Source organism: Nicotiana tabacum, chromosome 21, assembly GCF_000715075.1.
Source record: "Nicotiana tabacum cultivar K326 chromosome 21, ASM71507v2, whole genome shotgun sequence".
Taxonomy (NCBI): Eukaryota; Viridiplantae; Streptophyta; class Magnoliopsida; order Solanales; family Solanaceae; genus Nicotiana; species Nicotiana tabacum.
The window spans coordinates 69,868,327-69,888,152 of record NC_134100.1 but is presented as its reverse complement, the minus strand read 5'-3'; the positions used below and the strand labels follow the sequence as shown (position 1 = coordinate 69,888,152).

The following is a 19,826-nucleotide window of genomic DNA, read 5'->3' as shown; positions in this document are numbered from 1 at the left end:
ACTGAAAACGCTCTCTGATGCCACTGTTGAAGCTTGAATAGTTAAAATATCTCGGGCTATCCTTGAAAGAACCGGAAAGTATTTTTCCTTGTCCTTCCACCATTCCAAAAGATTAAAGGAGCCGTCGGGATTTACTTCCTTAATCCCCTGCGACAAATAAACTTCAAGCTCATTTAGTTGTGAAAAATCTCTACTACTATAACCTTGAGAACCCCTAAACCCCACCCAAGCACTAAGTACTCTTACTCCCGCAGTTCTTTTAGATGATTGAGAATCAGAAGAGAAGGAGTTGGAACATTTGGTCTAGCATGTTTTAATGCAACTTGATAAGCATTAAAAATAGTTTGAGCATTTATTCTAATTGAGGCTATTGCTTCCGAAAGTTGAGACAACTCCTCATCTTCAAGTGCTAAACCATTATAAGCAGTTTCATACCAAAATTGAGGGCCTCCTAATTTCATACAAGGATTTAACAAAGCAGCAACACCATAAATAGGGGGAATAGGGAAAAAATATTTTTTAAACTTTTTTCTCATAGAATCAATAGCAAGTTTATAAATTTCCCCACCCTCTGAAAAAGGAGCAAACAAATTTGCAAGTTCTGCAATATAAACTAAACAATTAGAAATAGTAAGATAATATTGCCTAAAAAATTTATTTGTAGAAATAGGAAATTTTTCTAAAAAACTCTACAAGTATTTTAACATTAGCCCAATCCTCATTCGTAAGGTGCTCATCATCATCACTTACATGTGCATTAAACGTTGAGTTTATGGGGTTTCTATATTCATATGCAACAACCAAACTTTCATACATGTAATTCCATCTAATTGGACAAGGTTTAGGAACCTTTCTTTCTCTTAGGCCAAATTCATCGCATCTTTTAAAATATTCTCTAAGTCTACTTCTACGGTTTAAATAAACAACTAGCTAAGAGCCATTTTAACCTTTTCAATTTCAATATTTAAAATTCTCATACCATCATCTACAATTAAATGGTAAATATGACAAATATATATAACATGAAAAATGTTACTAAATGGAGGATTTAGCGTAGTGGTAAGCAAGGCTATAACATTTGTGTTACTAGTAGCATTATCCATTGAAACTGACATTATTTTATCACTAATGCAAAAATATCTACAAATATCCATAACTATGCTAGCAATAAACTGCCTTGCGTGACGTGAATTAATTATTCTATAAGCAATAATACGCTTTTGCATTATCCAATCATCATCAATCCAATGACTGGTAACAGTAAGGTAATCACGGCCGTTATCACTTCTACCAATAGTAGTTGTAATACCAATACGACAATTTATATGAGTAAATAAATAGCGTAAATATTCTTCATATTCATGTTTATATTTATAAATATTGCTCTTCACGGTTGTGCGAGAAAAACTTTTATAAGTAGGATTAAAAAAATTTCTAATATAATGCACAAAGTTAGGGTCAGAAGGAAAACTATAGGGTAAGCACATAACAGTTACCATTTTTATCAATTCGTCCTGATCTTTTTTTGGATCATAATATAAAATACCACCAGTAACAGTGTTAATTCCCGGTTAAAATTAATTTGAACCGGTACTAGGGTCAGCCTGACTAGGAGTAAATACACTTTTTTCCTCGGCCAAAGCTTTCATACGAAGATAACTGACTCTATCTTGAGGGTGTTTCAATATGTGTCTAGCCAAAGTTTCCTCCTCCCCCTCCCCCATCCGCAATCCAAAATATTTAAAAGCTAACTCTGTGCCACAAGTTTTACACTTAGTCTTATTTTCTGGAATTAGTTGAGTGAAAAATAGCCAAACATGAGATGTTTTCGTCCGTTTGGTAGGTTGTCTAGAAAAAGTAGGGGCAGTAACAGGAGTATCAGATGGGGCATCATTTGGATTAGCAGGGTTATCACTAGTTGGGTTAACATCAGGAGCAGGACTAGTGGGTGTATCATCATCCGGTTGAGTTTCATCAAAATCTATTTCTTCATCATCATTTTCATCAATAGTTGGATTGAAATAAAGAGCATTCATTAATTCATAGTCTAATTATTCACCATACTCTCAGTAAATTGTAATAAATTATTATCGCTATCAAGAATAGCAGGTGTAGGACAGATATGGGGTTTGGTTCGGGAAGCCGGGGGCAGTGGAGGAGGAACAGATTGACCACTAGATTCACCATTCTTGAATTTTCCCTTATTTTTACCAAATTTTTTTTTAAGGAATCCATCTTAATTAATCAAGTAATAATAAATAAATAAAACAAATAAAACTATAATATTAAAACTTAAGAGTTGGAACAAGTTTACCGAATTGACGAACAACTTGTTGAAATTTGGTTATCGTTGAAGACTCGAAGACTTCAATTCACCAACTTCATAATTTTTTCATAAATTGTAACAATAAAGTGAGCAATAGTAGCAATTATAGAAGAAAATTAGAGAGAGATTGTGATAGATTGATGATTTTGTAAGAAAAATGAAAGAATGAGGGGGTATTTATAGTTGAAAATAGGGAAAAGGTGTAATTATAAAAAGTTTGGGGTTAAAACAAAGTTGGGGGGGGGGGGGGGGGGGGAGGGAGGGAGGGGGGAGTTAAATGGCTATTTTGTAAATAGCTTGTGACAGCCAACGGCCAGATTTTAAATTCCCCAACGGACAGATATTTTTTTGAAATTTGACCGTTGGGACCGTTTGGCCCGCCAGGGACCGGTCCTAGCAGTCCCAATTGTAGAACGGCCCAGAAGCCCAGGCCAGACCCACGAATACCGATCCTAACAGTCCTGGCCCGTTTAGCCCGCGGTCCTGGGTCCGGATCGGCCCACTTGTCACCCTTATATAAGAGTATATAAAACTCACTTAAAGATTGTTTCAGTTTTATGCCAATACATCTTTCTCTAGTTAAAGTAGAAATATTTGGTGAAAACCTAAGTGTAAGCTAGGGGTGGCAATTTGAGCCCGCCCAATCCGTCCAAGGTTGGGCTGGTTATTGGCTCGCCCATTTGTTCAATTCAACCCAACAACCCATTTCAACCTATCTAAAGTTGGGCTGATTTTTAGCCTAAATTGATCCATGAGTAACTTTGCTAAAATATCTTTAAAATAATTTTTTTTTGTTTGATATGTTATATATGACCATAACAAAAGAAAAAAAAATCGTATTTGATAATTAAACAATACATCAGAAAATAATACAAATAAATTAAAGCTAGGTAAGAATTGGGTGGGTTGGCTATGACCCAAAATTTAACTCAACTTAACCCAGTCTATCTCAGCCCAAGCTACTTTACTCAACTCATTTTGACCCGCCAGAAATTAGCCCAACCCGCTTATTTGATACCCCTAGTATAAGCCTAGAAGAATTTAAATTAGACATAGATACTGAATTGTGCTCTACACTAGATCTAGCAGAACATTATATATACCTAAGCCAAAAATCAAGACAGCTTTTTCGATTTTCATTAGAGAACAACTTTAATTACTATACAAATTAATATCATATTCTCTAAGCAGGATATAATAGCTACTTATCTCCTTTTATTATACTTATCCCTATATATTTTGGTACATATATACAAAGTTAGGATCTTTCCAATTTCTGCTGCACTTGACTTTTAGGATTCTAGTGGAGAGACGAGTTCTTGACACTACTTTCCACTAGCACAAGTACTAATAAGTAACTCTGTTCACCAAGACTTACATAGATAGGAAAAAATTACTTAACTTTTTTTTTTGTTGCTTACTAGGATTTGAACCTTGATCTCCAAAGTTTTAACCTCTATAGGTCACACCCTTGAGTGTAAATTGTTCATCAACTTTTCTAACACCCAACCCATCCGGTTCAAGGAGGTATACCTCCCTCCTTGTCAGTCATCCCATCCCTCCAAATCGAATTTCAGATTAGTATATTCAGAGTGTTACAAAACTAAATCCAGAGTTGGGCAGTAGGCCAGCAAATTGTGTTCTCACAAACCCCAAGTGGGTAGAAAAAGGAAAGTATTTTTTCAAGAATACAGAACCCATGGCATACAAAACCAATTAGACACAAAAGAGAACTTTCAGCGTGCAGTATCTTAATATACATCAATGTCAACAAGAACAATTAATCAATTAAGATCTCTATCAACTTAGTCATGGTAGAACATAGCGCCCTCCAATAAATTCTGATGAACTCAATCAGCCCATTTGAATTTTAGGAACTAAAACACTTGACCAAATAAGGTGCTCCACTAGCTTGCCGCAACATGCAGCTGCAGAGCTTTCGTTTTCAACAATTGTTCTTTCGGCAATCCAAGAGCAAAAATTCAACCCACTGATGCCGCTGATTTCTGGTACTGCAGTGTCCAAACTAAGAATCCGAAGTGGTCAACATTCCCAATTTCCCATGTCTTCGAAAATCTAGAATATTATGGATTGCTGTTACTAGTTATGCAAGAAACAACTACAGTTATGTCATCAAGTTTTCCCCCGTGGTACTCAAATCCGGCCTCTTTGGCTGCATCAGAGAAAGGGGACGGCTTAGTTGGGTCCATTGCTCTTTGTTGTGCCAATACTGCTATCTTTTGAGCTGTCATCTGTGGCCCTAAGCCAGCTTCCACAGCATGAAGCACAACTCCAGTGATATCTGCATCATATAAATTGTCAAAAAGCCCGTCCGTACCAGCAATTACGACATCTCCTGGAGCAACTGCAATTTTAAACACCTCAGCCAAGCTAGGCAAATCACCAGCACTACTTCCCTCCAGTTGATATGGAAAATTAAAACCGTGCAGTTGTGCAGGAGATTTAAATATAGCAGATCCATGTCTAACCAACATAAATCCGCTATCTCCTAAATTAACAGCATAAAGATCTTCATCAGTGAGCGCAATAATACAAGCAGTCGAAGAACCTCTTGCTTTTGTTCTTATGTGAGCTTTCTCAAGGACCTTGATTAGGTCGATGGAATCCTTAGGTTCCTCTTGTATCGTAGATATAGAGTTAGACATTAATTCACGGGCATATTCCCCTGCATCAATACCAAGATCAGCCCATCCACCGACCCCATCAGCTACACCTATAGCTTGTGCAGGGCCATAAATAAAATGGGCATCCTCTCCACCAATTTTTACTTTAGCGGGATGAGGCAGGTAAAATGATCCCGAATTCAGCTTCAGGTGTATCTTTCCTTCAGAAGAATCAGCAGTATTTGCAGCTTGTTCCTTTCCCTTAGAGTTATCAGAAGACAGACCAGGAGCAGAAGTAGTTTCAGAAGAGAAATGCACAGGTGATAAAATGCGAAAACCTTTTAATCCAAATCCTTTGTATGGATTGGAATTACCCCTCCTCTTTGCAACACTAGTTCTGAAATATTGAGATAACAGGAAGTTTTGGGGCTTGTCTTTATTTCTCAAACTAATATTGGCTTTTCTAAGATTCTCAATGCTTCTATTGCTGTAAGAGACGGTGCTACTATTTACTGACAAACCATATTGTAGGCGCCTAGCAGTCATATTGCCAACAAAATGACCAATATTAGAAGTTCTTGAACCACAAACAGCCATTTTGCTACGTGACTATCAATGCCAGGAGAAGCTCCGCTTGCAATTCAGGGTGTAAGGTTCTGCAAAAATAATCACTTCTTAAAAACCTAACATGGTCTCATGTGAAGTAGATAAAGCATGCATATGTGAAGTACACTAGATAAAGCATGAATATGTGAAGTACAGTAAACAGCAAGACTCAAACTCGCAGCTCCCTCTAAGTTAATCCCGAAATCTCCCCTTCTCCCCAACAACTCCCTAATAAAGTTAAACAACACAGAGAATGCAGAGAGCTAAGAAAAAGTGAACACCTTGTTTATTTCAATGACGGAGAAATCTGTCTGGGGCCAACCCGTAGGACCAACTGCAACCATTGTAACTCAGGGATAATGGACTCGACCTTCTACCCTTCTGCACTTAAATACCAGGCCTAGTTCGCATGGCACAGGACTTGAACCTGTGACCTAAATCACAAATCCCTCAACCTTTGCCACTTGAATGCCTGTTAATATGAACAAAAAAGTGTTTTTAAAATTCTTACAAGCAAGAAGTTCCTGTACAAAGACCATATGTCTGTTGCACAATGAAACATATTCCATAAGGAAACAAAGAATCTAAGACTAATTCCAAACTTCAATCCAACAAATTTAGTAGAATGTAAATTCTAACGTAACAACAAAATAATCAAATCCAGAGCCGGCTGGAGCCTGAGGCCGCCACTAAGGCAATGGCCTTAGGCCCCCAAAATATTTAGGGCCCCAAAATCTATAATAAATAATATATATAATATTTAATAATTATGCAATATTAATAGAATTTTTAAATCATTTGGTTAAAATAGTTATAACTAAAAGTTTTACACATCTTAAATTGTAGTTACTAGTTATTTCATGTCTTCAAAGGCCACACCAGCCCTCATAACCCACAAGAACCTGAGAACAATTCCCTACTCTTTTACTCACAGATGAAGGATAGTGATGCTCACGGACTGCAGCAGTCCTTCAACTCTGTCTGCAGAGTCACAATCTCTTTTCCCTGGAAGAAGGGCAACGGTGGCCCTTTACTACTAACTTGTTTGTTGAATTTTGCAGGTACACTTGACAGGTCTAGATCATTGATGCACTTCCAAGGTGTGGTATTAGCATCCCAGATGCTCAGTCTGTTGAAAGTACATCAATCCTCCTGGGCTGTCTCCATGATCATGCAAATTTGGCACACATACAACATTCATACACTGCTGATAGGATCCTTGGGAACATGCTTAAGTGTTCCAACCTATCTGACCACTATGCTACATCAACAGGCAACTCCCAGGGCACCACTACTGCATATTCTAGGTGCAGAATGCATCACACTTGCCCTCTATCATCAGCAGCACATCATGCCCTCTCCTGTGCATCTGGACACATAGTTGAGGCATTTTCATGGACACCCAAGAGGTTACACAACAGGCAGCTAATGCCACCAATGCAGTGCTCCATCAATTCTGTCAATGGCATCACACACAGACAATTCACGGCTCATTCTCCTTTGGTCACTCATATGCTTCTCTTCAGATTGGCTTTCCTTCTTAGCAATGCTAAAGCTATGATGAATATAGGTTCTTTGTGCTATAGAACTACTCCCCACTCATGGTTGTACATTTGTTTTTTGTCACTTGGGGGTAGTTAGTTCATTCTTTAGGTATAGTTTCTCCGGTAAATGGAAGGAGTCCTTCCATCCTTTTTGCATAGTTGACCTAGGTTACTTTTGTTTTTGGGGTCCAGTTGCTAATCCAATATGGAAAGGCATATGGCACCATTTTATAGGTCTAACTTCACTCAGTGTACAGGTTTCAATTGATTGTCACTTTTGGACAATCAATTGGTTATCCACCATAGTTTTGGAGGTAAGGTTCATGTCCCCCTCCGTTGCTGTACTAGTTGATTTCTTATTTATAAAAACTAACCATAGGCACAATGCCTAGTGGATTTGATCCCAAAAAAAAAAAATTCGTCCCAACTTGAATCGACTTACAATGTTAGTTTAGAACAATTTTTCTTAATTCTTTGAGTGCCTTTGCAGATATGTTTCAAGCTACTTTGATAAGTAACTATTAAAATTCATCCTTAACACTGAATGACTCTTGAAACATAGCAGTTACTACAGTATTATTTATTTCAACTTATATTTAGAAGAAAAAGTGTTAAGAGAAACTGTATAAGTAGAAGAATACTCTAATTGGCAAACTCAATCAGTTAAAAAGTGTTAATTCAATTACCGTTAACAATTTCTATATCAGTTGCCTCGGTTGAAAAAGTTTTTCAAAACTAAATCAATAAAGTTCAACATGATAACACAAGAGAGATTAAACAAATTGGTTGAAAAAGTGTTAAGAGAAACTGTATAAGTAGAAGAATACTCTAATTGGCAAACTCAATCAGTTAAAAAGTGTTAATTCAATTACCGTTAACAATTTCTATATCAGTTGCCTCGGTTGAAAAAGTTTTTCAAAACTAAATCAATAAAGTTCAACATGATAACACAAGAGAGATTAAACAAATTGGTTAGACATTGGCAATAATTAAAACTGATTATAACTTCTTTAGATTTCGATAAATTATAAGAGTAAAAAAATGATTAAAAAAATTTAAGGCCTCACTTTTTATTTTCGCCTTAGGCCCCATATTACGTCGAGCCGCCCTTGATCAAATCTAATGCAAGGCTATGTGACCCAACAAGCAGACACATACATTAGGATTAAAAATGTCCTCTTTATCCTTATCAAGCTAACAAGAAATTACTAGCAGATTAAAGGAAAAAACTACAAAAACGGATAAAACAAAATAATAGTAGTAAGTTACAACTTACAAAGAACAAGTTATGAGCTTTCCCCCTTGTATTATTCACAATGCTTAAATAAGTAAGAAATGACGTAAGAAAGAGGGACGGTATCAGACATTACCTGAAAAATGTTTTCCTTATCGCCAATGGCAGCAGCTTTGCATGGGGGTTTGGATTGTTGCTTGGGGGGTTTTGTGTGTGTGTGTTGGGGGGGGGGGGGGGGGGGGGGGGGGGGTTGGCGCTAATGCAAAACTGCAGCTGCTTCTATTTTGGTTTTGGGTGGCAAGAATTAGGAGCAAGTTGAACTGTTGAAGTTTTACCCCGTTGCCGTTCCATTTTTCTTTTTCTTTTCTATCTTTTTTTCGTGTCAAATGGAAGAGTTGAAAGGGAGTCAAATGAGTTCGATCGGTGTCCGGTACCAAAATTTGAGAAGATGAAGATTTATTGAGTCAATATAGACTAAACAATGTATCATAACTCAAATTGTTACCTAAAAATCAAATTTCATTTATATTGTGTATTATTACTAAATTCAAAAAGGTTTTATCTTTTCTTACAAAAGAAAGTGAGTTAACTATAAGGAGAAAACTACATAACATATCAAACAATTCTTTTACAAAAAAATTTTATGAATCAATTTACGTACTCCAAGTTGAAGTTGGGAACTGTATGGGTAAAAACTTCATTTGACATATTTGACCCGGCCAACTATAATAAAGCCTACAACGGTGGTGACGCGTCGAGATGACTCCAAAAGCTCGAGGTCAAAGGTGAAGGATAAAGTTGTGCCGAGATCGAACTAGCTTGGCACGAGGACGAAGATGAGCATCCACTCTCAGTACGAAGTAATGACCAGCCTTAGAATTTAGATTTCCTAGAGAATATTCATTGTATATTCCCTTATGTTATACTATTTAAGGTTTTGTGGCTCATGTACTCTTATAAATAGGAAGAGATGTAGATCAAAAAAGGGATTGAACCTTTTCTAGAGAATTTCATCAACATTCTCAATGCTAAGAATTCTCACTTTATTAAATAGAAACAAAGGTTGACTTTACATTTTCCTTCTTTTATCCCTCTTCTCCTGATGCAAGAAGGATCGGAATATACAGTTGTTTATCATCATCCATCATTATCAGAAAGACATCTGGGGAACTCATCCGTGTCGGGCTATCATTGCCTCATTTACTGTTTGAATGTCATTTATTGCTCTCATTTATATTTTCAAGTCATTATTGTCCCAAGTTATTTTCTTTAATGTTATACATTAAATATTCACCGTAAAATACAAGATCTATCCTTGGATTAATATATTGACTATAATCAACACTATTTTTCAATAAATCTAATTATATAAAACCAAAATCTATTTTTTGGGTCATACAGTTTGGCGCCGTATGTGAAAATTTCATAGTCAAACTATTAGTTTTCATTAAGATCTACAACGCTCATAACTCACTAACTTAGTACACTGTAAGGCTATCCTTTTTTTCTTCTTTGCATACAAAGACTCCATGGCAGGTAACCAGGGAAAACCCGACTGAAGAAAAGGAGTTGGTAGCAACATACAACATCTCACTCAATCTAATGAGTGCCATCGACGAAGGGTACGAAACACAAGATGAAGAAACGACCCCTATGCCAACCCTCAGGCTAAGGAAGTCGTTGACACCCTTCTGTAGCACGACCAAACCCAACGGAAAAAAAGCTTCCACGTCCATGGAGAAAAGCACCACCTGCCATCAAAAACTCCTAGAGGCTTGGGTAACTGACACCTTGGTCAGCATGAGTAAGGAAGGTCCGACGAAAGTTCAATGCCGCCATCAACGAGGCTGTCCATAAAAGAAGTGGAGAAACTCCTAGCAAACGACTTTATCAGGGAGTCAAAGTATCCCAAGTGGATCACTAACGTAGTAATGGTTAAAAGAAGAACGAGAAGTGGAGGATGTGCGTGGACTTCACTGATCTGAAAAAAGCATGCATGAAGGATTTGTTCCCATTGCCGCATATTGAACAGCTCATCGACGCCACAACGGTACACGAGTTGCTGAGATTCCTGGAAGCATACTCAGGCTACAACTAGATACTTATGGATGAGGATGACCAGGAGAAAAATACATTCATCACTCATAAGGGAACTTACTACAATAGGGTCATGTCATTCGGGTTAAAGAATGCAGGGGCCACGTACCAAAAGACTGGTCATAAAGATATTCATAGATCGGCTCGGCAAAACTATGAAATTATACATCGACGACATGTTAGTCAAATCCTTGAGGGCTGAGGATCACATCGACCATCTGACGGAAGAATTCATACTATTGAGGAAGTACTGGATGAAACTTGTAAGGCCCTGTAAAATTCCGTAAGGTAATTTAAGGTTTCATGGTGTCGAAGTAGGCTTATGTATTTGAAGATTATATAAATTCTTCGTGGCGAGCGGACTTTTTGGGTTGAACAGTACACTGAGGAGTTAAAGAAAATTTTTTGGCAGAAAAAGATATTTTTGCGATCCATTATGCAACCGAAAAATCACTCTGCGGGCCGCAGAATGGCCGCAGAGTGAGGCAGGGCTGGGCAAGTTTGGGAGCCATTCTACGGTCGACTATACGATCGCAGAACTGTTCTGTGGTTCATTATGCGACCGCAGAACAGGTCTGCGAGCCTTATAGTGGCCGCAAACCCATGCAGAGTTTTTCTAGTTCTGGAGGTTCATTTCGCGGTCCATTTTGCGGACCGCAGATGCATTATACGATTGCATATGTGACCGCATATCCTATTCCGGAGCTTATTTTTTTGGCGTTTTATAACCCGACCCTACTTCATTAAATAGAAAATATGTATCATATTTTGAGCAAAACCCTAATATTTTGAGAGAAAGAAAGTGCTCTAGAGAGGGAGAGAGTTCCTCGACCAATTGTTCCTCAATTCTTACTCAAATTTTAGAAGATTATCAAAGAAAACACACTAGGTCTTCATCTTAGAGGTAAAATTCTACACCCTAAACCTCAATTTCGAAATTTAACTAGGAATGGGTAATTGGTAAGATAAGTTTTGGGTATGGGAGTTGGTTATTTTGCATGCGTGTGTTATCAAGGGATGTAGGGAGATTGTTGAGCTAAAATGGTAAAGAATGGGTTGTGTGATGATGTGATCCTCCATGAAAGGGCCTTGAAACCTTAATGCACACCTAATATTTGATAAAATGCTCAAAGGATCTAGAACCATGAGTATCTTCCTAATTTTGGTTAAATTTGTTACATTTCTACAATAGATTGAAGTTGCTATGATTTTCGGAATATTTTAGAGTTTGAGGGAGCTCAAGTGAGGTATGCTGGCTAAACTCTTCTCTTAGAATTGAACCCTGCAATGTCCTTATAAGTCATGCCCCTTTTAAATTGAATTTTTTGTCAAATAAGCCTTGTGTCGAAATAATTATGTGTTCAATATGTATTCCAAAGATTCTTTTTATGATAAGTTAATGTTAGATGATGTGGCTTAAGTATGGGTTGTGTGTTACTATGTTATGATTTGAGAGCGTAAATTCTTATGAAAGCTACCATGTCAATTGTGTAAGAAGTCATTTGTGCCTAAGACCCTAATTTGCTCAAGTATGTGATTAAAGTCTTAATGTTGAAAGGCCTTGTTGTTGATTATTTATGATAACGATTGAAAATGGGATAATGAGTTAAATTATGAAGTATGACCAATATGCCAAGAATGATATTGCGTTTTGGCCAATGATGTCAATAAAATGAAAGACATGTAAAAGAATATGAATTGAGTGGTAAATACTTTTAATAACAAATGCTTTGGGAGTATAAATTAGCCACCGAAGAAGGGCAGGTCGGAACAACCTAACCCCAAAACTACACGTGCCAGTATAGGAGTGATTGTGGGGTAAATCCCTGTGTTAATGTGATGAGATCGTTTCCCCTTATATGGGATGAGATTGGTGTGTTGAGATGTTTTCCCCTTAAATGGGATGAGATTATTGCTAGCTAGATGTGATGTAGTGTCGATCCACACGGCATTGTGGTGACACGACTTAGCCGATCGGGCTGAGATCGGATGCCATGCTACGCACATGGTGGTATTGTGAGTGTATATCTCAGGGAGAGACAGCTTAGCCGGTCGGGCTGAGATCGGACTCCGTGCTAAAATACGGTGGTATATCGGTGCTAAATATCTCCCAACTTAAATTACCGAAATCTACTTGAAATTTACGTTTCCCTTAATGTGACACTTTGATACTGTTTGAGTCTCTTATTGATATCATGTTTATTCTCCGTTTACTGTTGCTCATTCTATTGAGAGGGCGTTTAGTTTTACATACTAGTACTATTCCATATGTACTAACGTTCCCCTTTTTTTCGGGGGAGCTGCATCTTTAATGGATGCAGGTGGTATTGATTAGTGATAGCAGCACACCCTCTCCTCGGTTGATTTGGTGAGCCCCACTTCATTTTGGGGTCCTTATCTTCTATCCTTTGTACATAGCATTTTGAAGTATATTCGGGGCCTTGTTGCCGGCACTGTCATAGCACTCTTCTGTTCATGTTATAGGCTCCGTAGACATAGTGTGGGTTGTATCTATTTTTGGGAAAGTTAAACTAAAAATTTTGTAATGGTATCATCTGTTCCACTTAACTATGATTGTACAACGTACTGTTTTGAAGACTTGTTAATGACGTATCTAATGGAAATGAACCGGTGCTATTCACATGACTTCTTATTGACTTATTATGAAGATGTATTCTTCTCTTTATTTGTGGGTGAGTTGGGTAGATGGCACTGTGCAGGCTTGATCGATCGAGGTAACTCTGTTGAGCGCCGGATGCGCTCCCCGAGGTCGGGGCATGACAAACTTGGTATCAGAGCCTAAGATTTTAAAGTGTCCTAGGATGTCTCGGAGCCGTGTCTAGTAGAGTCCTTATCAGTGTGTTGTCGACCACATCTATAATTAGGATGCTACTTGGGTATTTAGGAATTGTCACGACCCAAAATCTCACCTGTCGTGATGGCGCCTATCTCAATACTAGGCAAGCCGAAAATCTCAATAAACCACCATATCTTTTAAATTTGAAAACAAATAATTAAATTCAGCGGAAGAAATCTCACAATTTCAAATATAACACTCCCAAAATTCGGTGTCACTGAGTACATGAGAATCTAATATGAATACAATATCTGACTGATAAAAAAAAACTGTTTGAAAGTATAGAACAGTACAATAACTGAAAGAAAGAGAGACAAGGTTAGCGGACTCCACGCAGCTACCTTGATAGTCTCCCACTGATAGCACTCTGATATTTAATAGTCGTCGTGTCTGAAAGCACCTGGATCTGCACACGAGGTGCAGAGTGTAGTATGAGCACAACTAACTCAATAAGTAACAAGACTAACCTCTGGGCTGAAAGTAGTGATGATCTTCGTAGGTACAGTCCAGTACATAAATAATGGTGCAAGAATGTAAGCATGCTTTCAAATTCAACAGTTAAAATTCAGTACAAGTAAAATAGATCATTACTGCATGATATGAGGAATATGACATCTCAGTGAAAAGACCTCATGTAATACTGGTCACAAATCATTCGATCACTTGGTACTGTTTATGGCCAATCCGGCCCAGGGATATTCCATCCCGTATATACACATCGACTGACAGTCAGTCACTCAGTACCATATAAGGCCAATCCAGCCCTGGGGTAATTTTTCTCCAAATTTAAATGATACGGACAAGATCCATGTCCAGGTAAATTCATTACAATACAAATAAGTAGGGCAAGTCCATGCCCTAGGAAAATCCATCCTGAAAATATATAATCATCGTAAGTAAGGCAAGTCAATGCCCTGGGAAATCCATCCCGAATATATATAATCATCTACGCTCACTGGGGGTGTACAGACTCCGGAGAGGCTCCTTTAGCCCAAGCGTAATACAAAGCCAATATGGCCTACTACAGGTGGGCAGTCCTGATCCGTATAATAACAAAGCCTATAAGGTATGTTGCAGGTGGGCAGCCCCGATCCATAAAATAGTAAAGCCTATAAGGCCTACTACAGGCGGGCAACCCCGATCCATATAATAATGTTGTATAAATCCATTTTGGCCTGCTGCATTGCGCAACTCAATCCCATAAATATCTTCACAATGGACAATATTACTGAGTGTGATATATATATATTTTAGAACAATTAATTCAACAGCATCACGACCCCATAAGTCCTAAAATATCGGCACATAGCCTAAACATGATCTTTATTACTAACCTCAGCTTAATTCCTCTAACACGTGCCACATGTTCAGATAATAACATGATTCTTTAATTTTACTACTTCACAGGATTTATTCAAGACGCACATTCTATGGTACACGTCTATATATTCGTCACCTATCGTGTGTGTTACCTCCAAACAATTCATATCATACCAAATTCGGGGATACATACCCTCAGAATCAAGTTTAGAAGTGTTACTCACCTCAAACCGTGTAATTCTTTACTCCGGTATGCCTTTGCCATGAGAATTGGTCTCCAAAAGCCTCGTATCTAGCCACAATCAATTCGATTCAGTCAATACCAATTATTGTAATAATTTCATACGGAAATACTAATTTTCCAATAAAAATCCGAAATTAACTCAAAAATAGCCTGTGGGGCCCGCATCCCGAAATCCTACAAAAAATACAAAATAAGAACGGCCATCCAACCACGAGTCCAACCATATAAATTTTACCAAATTCCGACATCAACTCGACCCTCAAATCTTAAGTTAAAGTCTTTGAAGATTTCTACCATTTTCAACTCAATCTTTACCCATTTGAACTCAACAATCTTTTCACAAACCTTATTGGTATGTATAAATAATACTATTACACCCAAGAATCATACTCTTAATCATTCATCTTTGCCCAAACTCGAAATTGAAGATTAGGGGTTAGAACCTTACCTCTTGGGTGAAGATCTTGTGATATTTCCTTGTTGGATTTCAAAGCTTGAACAAGATCTTGATGATCAAAGCACTTGAGCTTCTTACTCTCTTTAGAACACTCTCCCTTCTCTCTAAAAATGTCAGATTTTTGCTCCAAAATGAGTCCCAAAGCATATTTATCAAAATGGGGTCGGGTTATGAAAATAGAAAAATTAACCCTCCGAAAGCAGGTTTGCGGTCTCATAATGGACCACAGAATGGGTATGCGGGTCGCAAAATGGTCGAAAAAAATCAGTGCCCATAACTAGGCTGTTCTGGTCCATTATGCGACTAGTTTGCGGTCGCAGAAGCACTTTCGCGATCGCAGAAATGTCGCAGAATCGCATTTTTCCAGCCTTTAGTAATTTGGTCATAACTTCTTGTAGGAATGTCCGAATGACAAACGGTTTGAAGCGTTAGAAACTAGACTCAGATATCATTCATTTGAAAGGTAATAAACCATATAAAACTTCGTATAATGAGAATTATACTCATTTGAAATTAGGTCTTGTGTAAACTCACTTGAAACTTAGTCTATTATGAAATTTCCAACTTCTACATTCGATGTCGAAACCTATCAAATCAAGTCCGATTGACCTCAAATTTTTCACACAAGTCATAAATGACATAATGGACATATTTCAATTTCCGGAATTGGATTCTGACCCCGATATAAAAAATTCAACCCTCCCCCGGTCAAATTTTCCAAAAATTCAACTTTCGCCATTTCAAGCCTAATTCCACTACAGACCTCCAAATAATTTTTTGGACATGCTCCTAAGTCCATAATCACCATACAGAGCTATTGGAATCATTAAAATGCTATTCCGGTGTCATTTACATATAAGTCAACATCCGGTCAACTAATTCAACTTAAGTTTCCAACATGAAATTCATTCTTCCAAGCTAACTCCGAAATACCTTAAAACAAAAACTGACAATTCACACAAGTCATAATACCTCGTAAGAAGTTATTCAAGACTTCAAATAGTTGATAGGAGTGTAAATGCTCAAAACGACTGGTCGGGTCGTTACAGGAATAATACCCTTCTTTGATATTCTAGATAGTGCGATAAAGCCGATTGTAAGATTGTTCCTCCTTTAACTCGTGCATTGCTCTAATTTTCAGTATATGGAACCTAATAAGAGAGAAAGAACTGGACAAGGAGCCAATGCTACCCCGGGAGTTGCAGTTGACCCTTTACTTGATGATGCGGGTGAACACCCGAGGGGTGAGAATATTCCCCCGACTACTATACTGCCTGATTCCACTACACCCGGTCAGACCGCACCAGTTCCTGCACCTACTAAGGGTGAAATGATCCCTCCAACTGATATTTTTGTTCCACCTCCATCCCCAGCTTCTGGTCCCGGTATATCCGATGGGGATCTTAGGGGAGCCATACAGATGTTGGCTCAAATAGTGGTTTCCCAGACCCAGAGATCAGATGATGCACCCACTTCTTCTAGTCAACCAGGGGATTCCACTAGTTCCATAGTGAACAAATTTCTCCAGTTGGACCCTCTAGTGTTCACGGGTACTGATCCTGAGGAGGACCCCTAGGATTTTATTGACGAGATGCACAAGACCCTCCGAGTTATATGTGCTACTGAGACAGAGGGAGAAAAGTTGGCCTCCTACCACCTGAAAGGGGTGGCCTATTCTTGGTTTGAGATGTGGGAGGATTCCCGTGAGGAGGGGAGCCCTCCGGCGAGATGGAGTGAGTTTGCTAATGTTTTTATTGATCATTTCTTACCGGCCGAGACTAAGACAACATGTGCCGCCGAGTTTGAGAACCTGAAACAGGGGAGCATGAGTGTGTGGGATTATCATATGAGATTCACGCGCCTGTCCAAATATGCCATCTACATGTTGCATACTATGGAGGCTAGAGTGCACCGGTTTGTATAGGGCCTAAGACCCTTAGTTATTAATAAGGATGCTACAACTGCCTTAAATTCTGATATGAACTATGGTAAGATGGTGGCATTTGCTCAAGCCACATAGACCCGCAAACTGAAGAATAGAATTGAGCGAAAGAGTAGCAACATAGCCCAGTCAGCGGGCAACTTCAGTGGTACTTCTGGTGGTGGTGGTAGTAGGATAGATTTCAAGGGAGGGTCATTAGGTCCTTCCCAGTCTTTCGCTCAGTCTTCAGTCAATGAACCGCCATCGGGGCCCAGTTAGCAGCAGGGGAACCGTTTTAGGCCCAGCCATGGCAACAGGGGACCCTACCAGCAAGGTCGGTCTGATGGGAGATTTCAGCAGCAACGAAGGCCCCCATGCCCTAGGTACGGGAAGATGCACTTTGGGACCTACTACATGGACCAACCCGTATGCTACGGGTGTGGTATGGGGGGGTCACATTCAGAGGGATTGTCGTTCGTCTCACCAGAGCATGGGTAGAGGTACAACACAGCCAGCCAGTTCTGCAGCTACTACATCCACAGCACCTCCTCCAGCTCAAGGTGCCCCAGTACCCGCAGGGCATGGTACAGCTAGGGGTGGCGCACAGAGTTCGGGAGGACCCAGCAGTTCTATGCTATGAGGGGTCGCCAAAGTTCAGAGGCTTCTCCAGATATTGTCACAGGCATATTGACTGTCCAATATCATGATGTGTATGCTCTTATTGATCCCGGTTCCACCTTGTCTTATGTCACTCCCTATGTTGCTATGGAATTTGGGATAGAACCGGAATAGCTCCATGAGTCGTTCTCTGTATCTACTCCAATTGGTGAGTACATTGTGGTCGTGCGGGTTTATATGGATTATGTTGTTACTGTGCGTGGTCGAGACACCATGGCCGATCTCATTGAATTGGTGATGGTCGATTTTGATGTAATAATGGGGATGGATTGGCTTTACTCATGTTTCGCTAAGCTTGATTGTCGAACCAGAACCGTTACGTTTGAATTTGCAACTGAGTCAGTGATTGAATGGAAGGGGGATAATGTGGTGCCGAAGGGTAGGTTTATTTCTTACCTTAAGGCCACAAAGATGATTAACAAGGGGTGTATCTACCATTTGGTATGGGTAATGGACATCGATGTTGAGGCACCTACACTTGAGTCTATGCTTATTATGAATGAATTTCTGGGAGTCTTTTCGGATGAACTCTATGGGATCACACCAGACAGGGAGATTGATTTTGGGATTGATGTGATACCAGACACGCAACCTGTATCTATCCACCCTACAGAATGGCACCAGCGGAATTGAAAGAGCTAAAGGTAGAATTGAAAGATTTGTTATAAAAGTGTTTCATCTGGCCGAGTGTGTCACCTTGGGGCGCACCAGTTCTATTTGTAAGAAAGAAGGATGGGTCGCTAAGAATGTGTATTGACTATCGGCAACTCAACAAGGTTACAATAAAAAATAAGTACCCACTACTAAGGATAGATGACTTGTTTTGTCAATTGTAGGGAGCTAAGTACTTCTCCAAGATCGATTTAATATCCGGGTATCACCAATTGAAGATCAAGGAGCAGGATATTCCTAAAACAGCTTTCTAGACCCGGTATGGGCACTTTGAATTTCTGGTAATGTCTTTCGGGGTAACAAATGCCCCCGCAACTTTCATAGATATTATGAATCGGGTCTTCAAACCTTTCCTCGACTCCTTCATGATAGTGTTCATTGATGATATTCTTGTTTATTCGCGGAGTCGGGAGGACCATGCCGATCATCTCAGGGTAGTTTTGCAAACTCTGTATCAGCACCAGTGTATGCGAAGTTTTTGAAATATGAATTTTGGCTTGAATCTGTTACATTCTTGGGACATGTCGTCTCCAGAGAAGGAATTGAGGTTGATCCTCAGAAGATTCTAGTTGTGAAGAATTGGCCTAGACCTACTACCCCAATAGAGATTCGTAGTTTCTTGGGCTTAGCTCGATATTATAGGAAGTTTGGGGAGGGGCTTTCTACTATTGCCTCTCCATTGACTAAATTTATGCAAATTATAATTAAGTTCCAATGGTCAGATGCATGTGAAAGGAGCTTCCAGGAGTTGAAAGCAAGATTGACTACGACACCGGTGTTAACCCTACCGGAGGGTACAAATGGATTTGTGGTATATTGTGATGCTTCAAGAATCGGACTTGGGTATGTATTAATGAAACATGGCAAGGTTATAGCTTATGCTTCTAGGCAACTCAAGAATCATGAAAAGAACTATCCAACACATGACTTAGAACTTGTGGCGGTGGCTTTTGCATTGAAAATTTGGCATCATTATTTATATGGGGTCTATGTGGATATATTCACGGACCATAAGAGCCTTCAATATATTTTCAAGCAAAAGGAATTGAATCTGAGGTAGAGAAGATGGCTTAAGTTACTCAAGGACTATGACATTGATATTCTATATCATCCTGGGAAGGCTAATGTTGTGGCGGATGCTCTTAGCCGGCAATCTATGGGTAGTTTAGCACACTTGGAGGCATATCAAAGGCCATTGGCCAAGGAAGTTCACCGATTGGCTAGTTTGGGAGTTCGTCTTGCGGAC

At 39.1% G+C, this 19,826-nt stretch overlaps 1 protein-coding gene across 2 annotated transcripts; it reads right to left on the bottom strand.

The window, feature by feature from the left end:
* Nucleotides 1-3,950: 3,950 nt before the first annotated feature.
* On the bottom strand, nt 3,951-8,766 carry LOC107763444 (putative protein phosphatase 2C 55). Of its 2 annotated transcripts, none has more exons than XM_016581933.2 (3): nt 8,471-8,766; nt 5,838-6,028; nt 3,951-5,606 (listed from the first exon to the last, which is right to left on the bottom strand). In XM_016581933.2, exon 3 carries the CDS (start codon nt 5,545-5,547, stop codon nt 4,411-4,413), a length of 1,137 nt encoding a protein of 378 aa, XP_016437419.1. In that variant the 5' UTR covers nt 5,548-5,606; nt 5,838-6,028; nt 8,471-8,766; the 3' UTR covers nt 3,951-4,410. The 2 variants fall into 2 exon arrangements, with proteins under 2 accessions (XP_016437419.1, XP_075098527.1); XM_075242426.1 differs by lacking the exon at nt 8,471-8,766 and adding an exon at nt 8,168-8,397.
* Between the last annotated feature and the right edge of the window lie 11,060 nt (nt 8,767-19,826).

Coding starts and splice junctions, on each gene's coding strand:
- LOC107763444 (XM_016581933.2), bottom strand. CDS start 5,547: ATGGCTGTTTGTGGTTCAAGAACTTCTAATATTGGTCATTTTGTTGGC.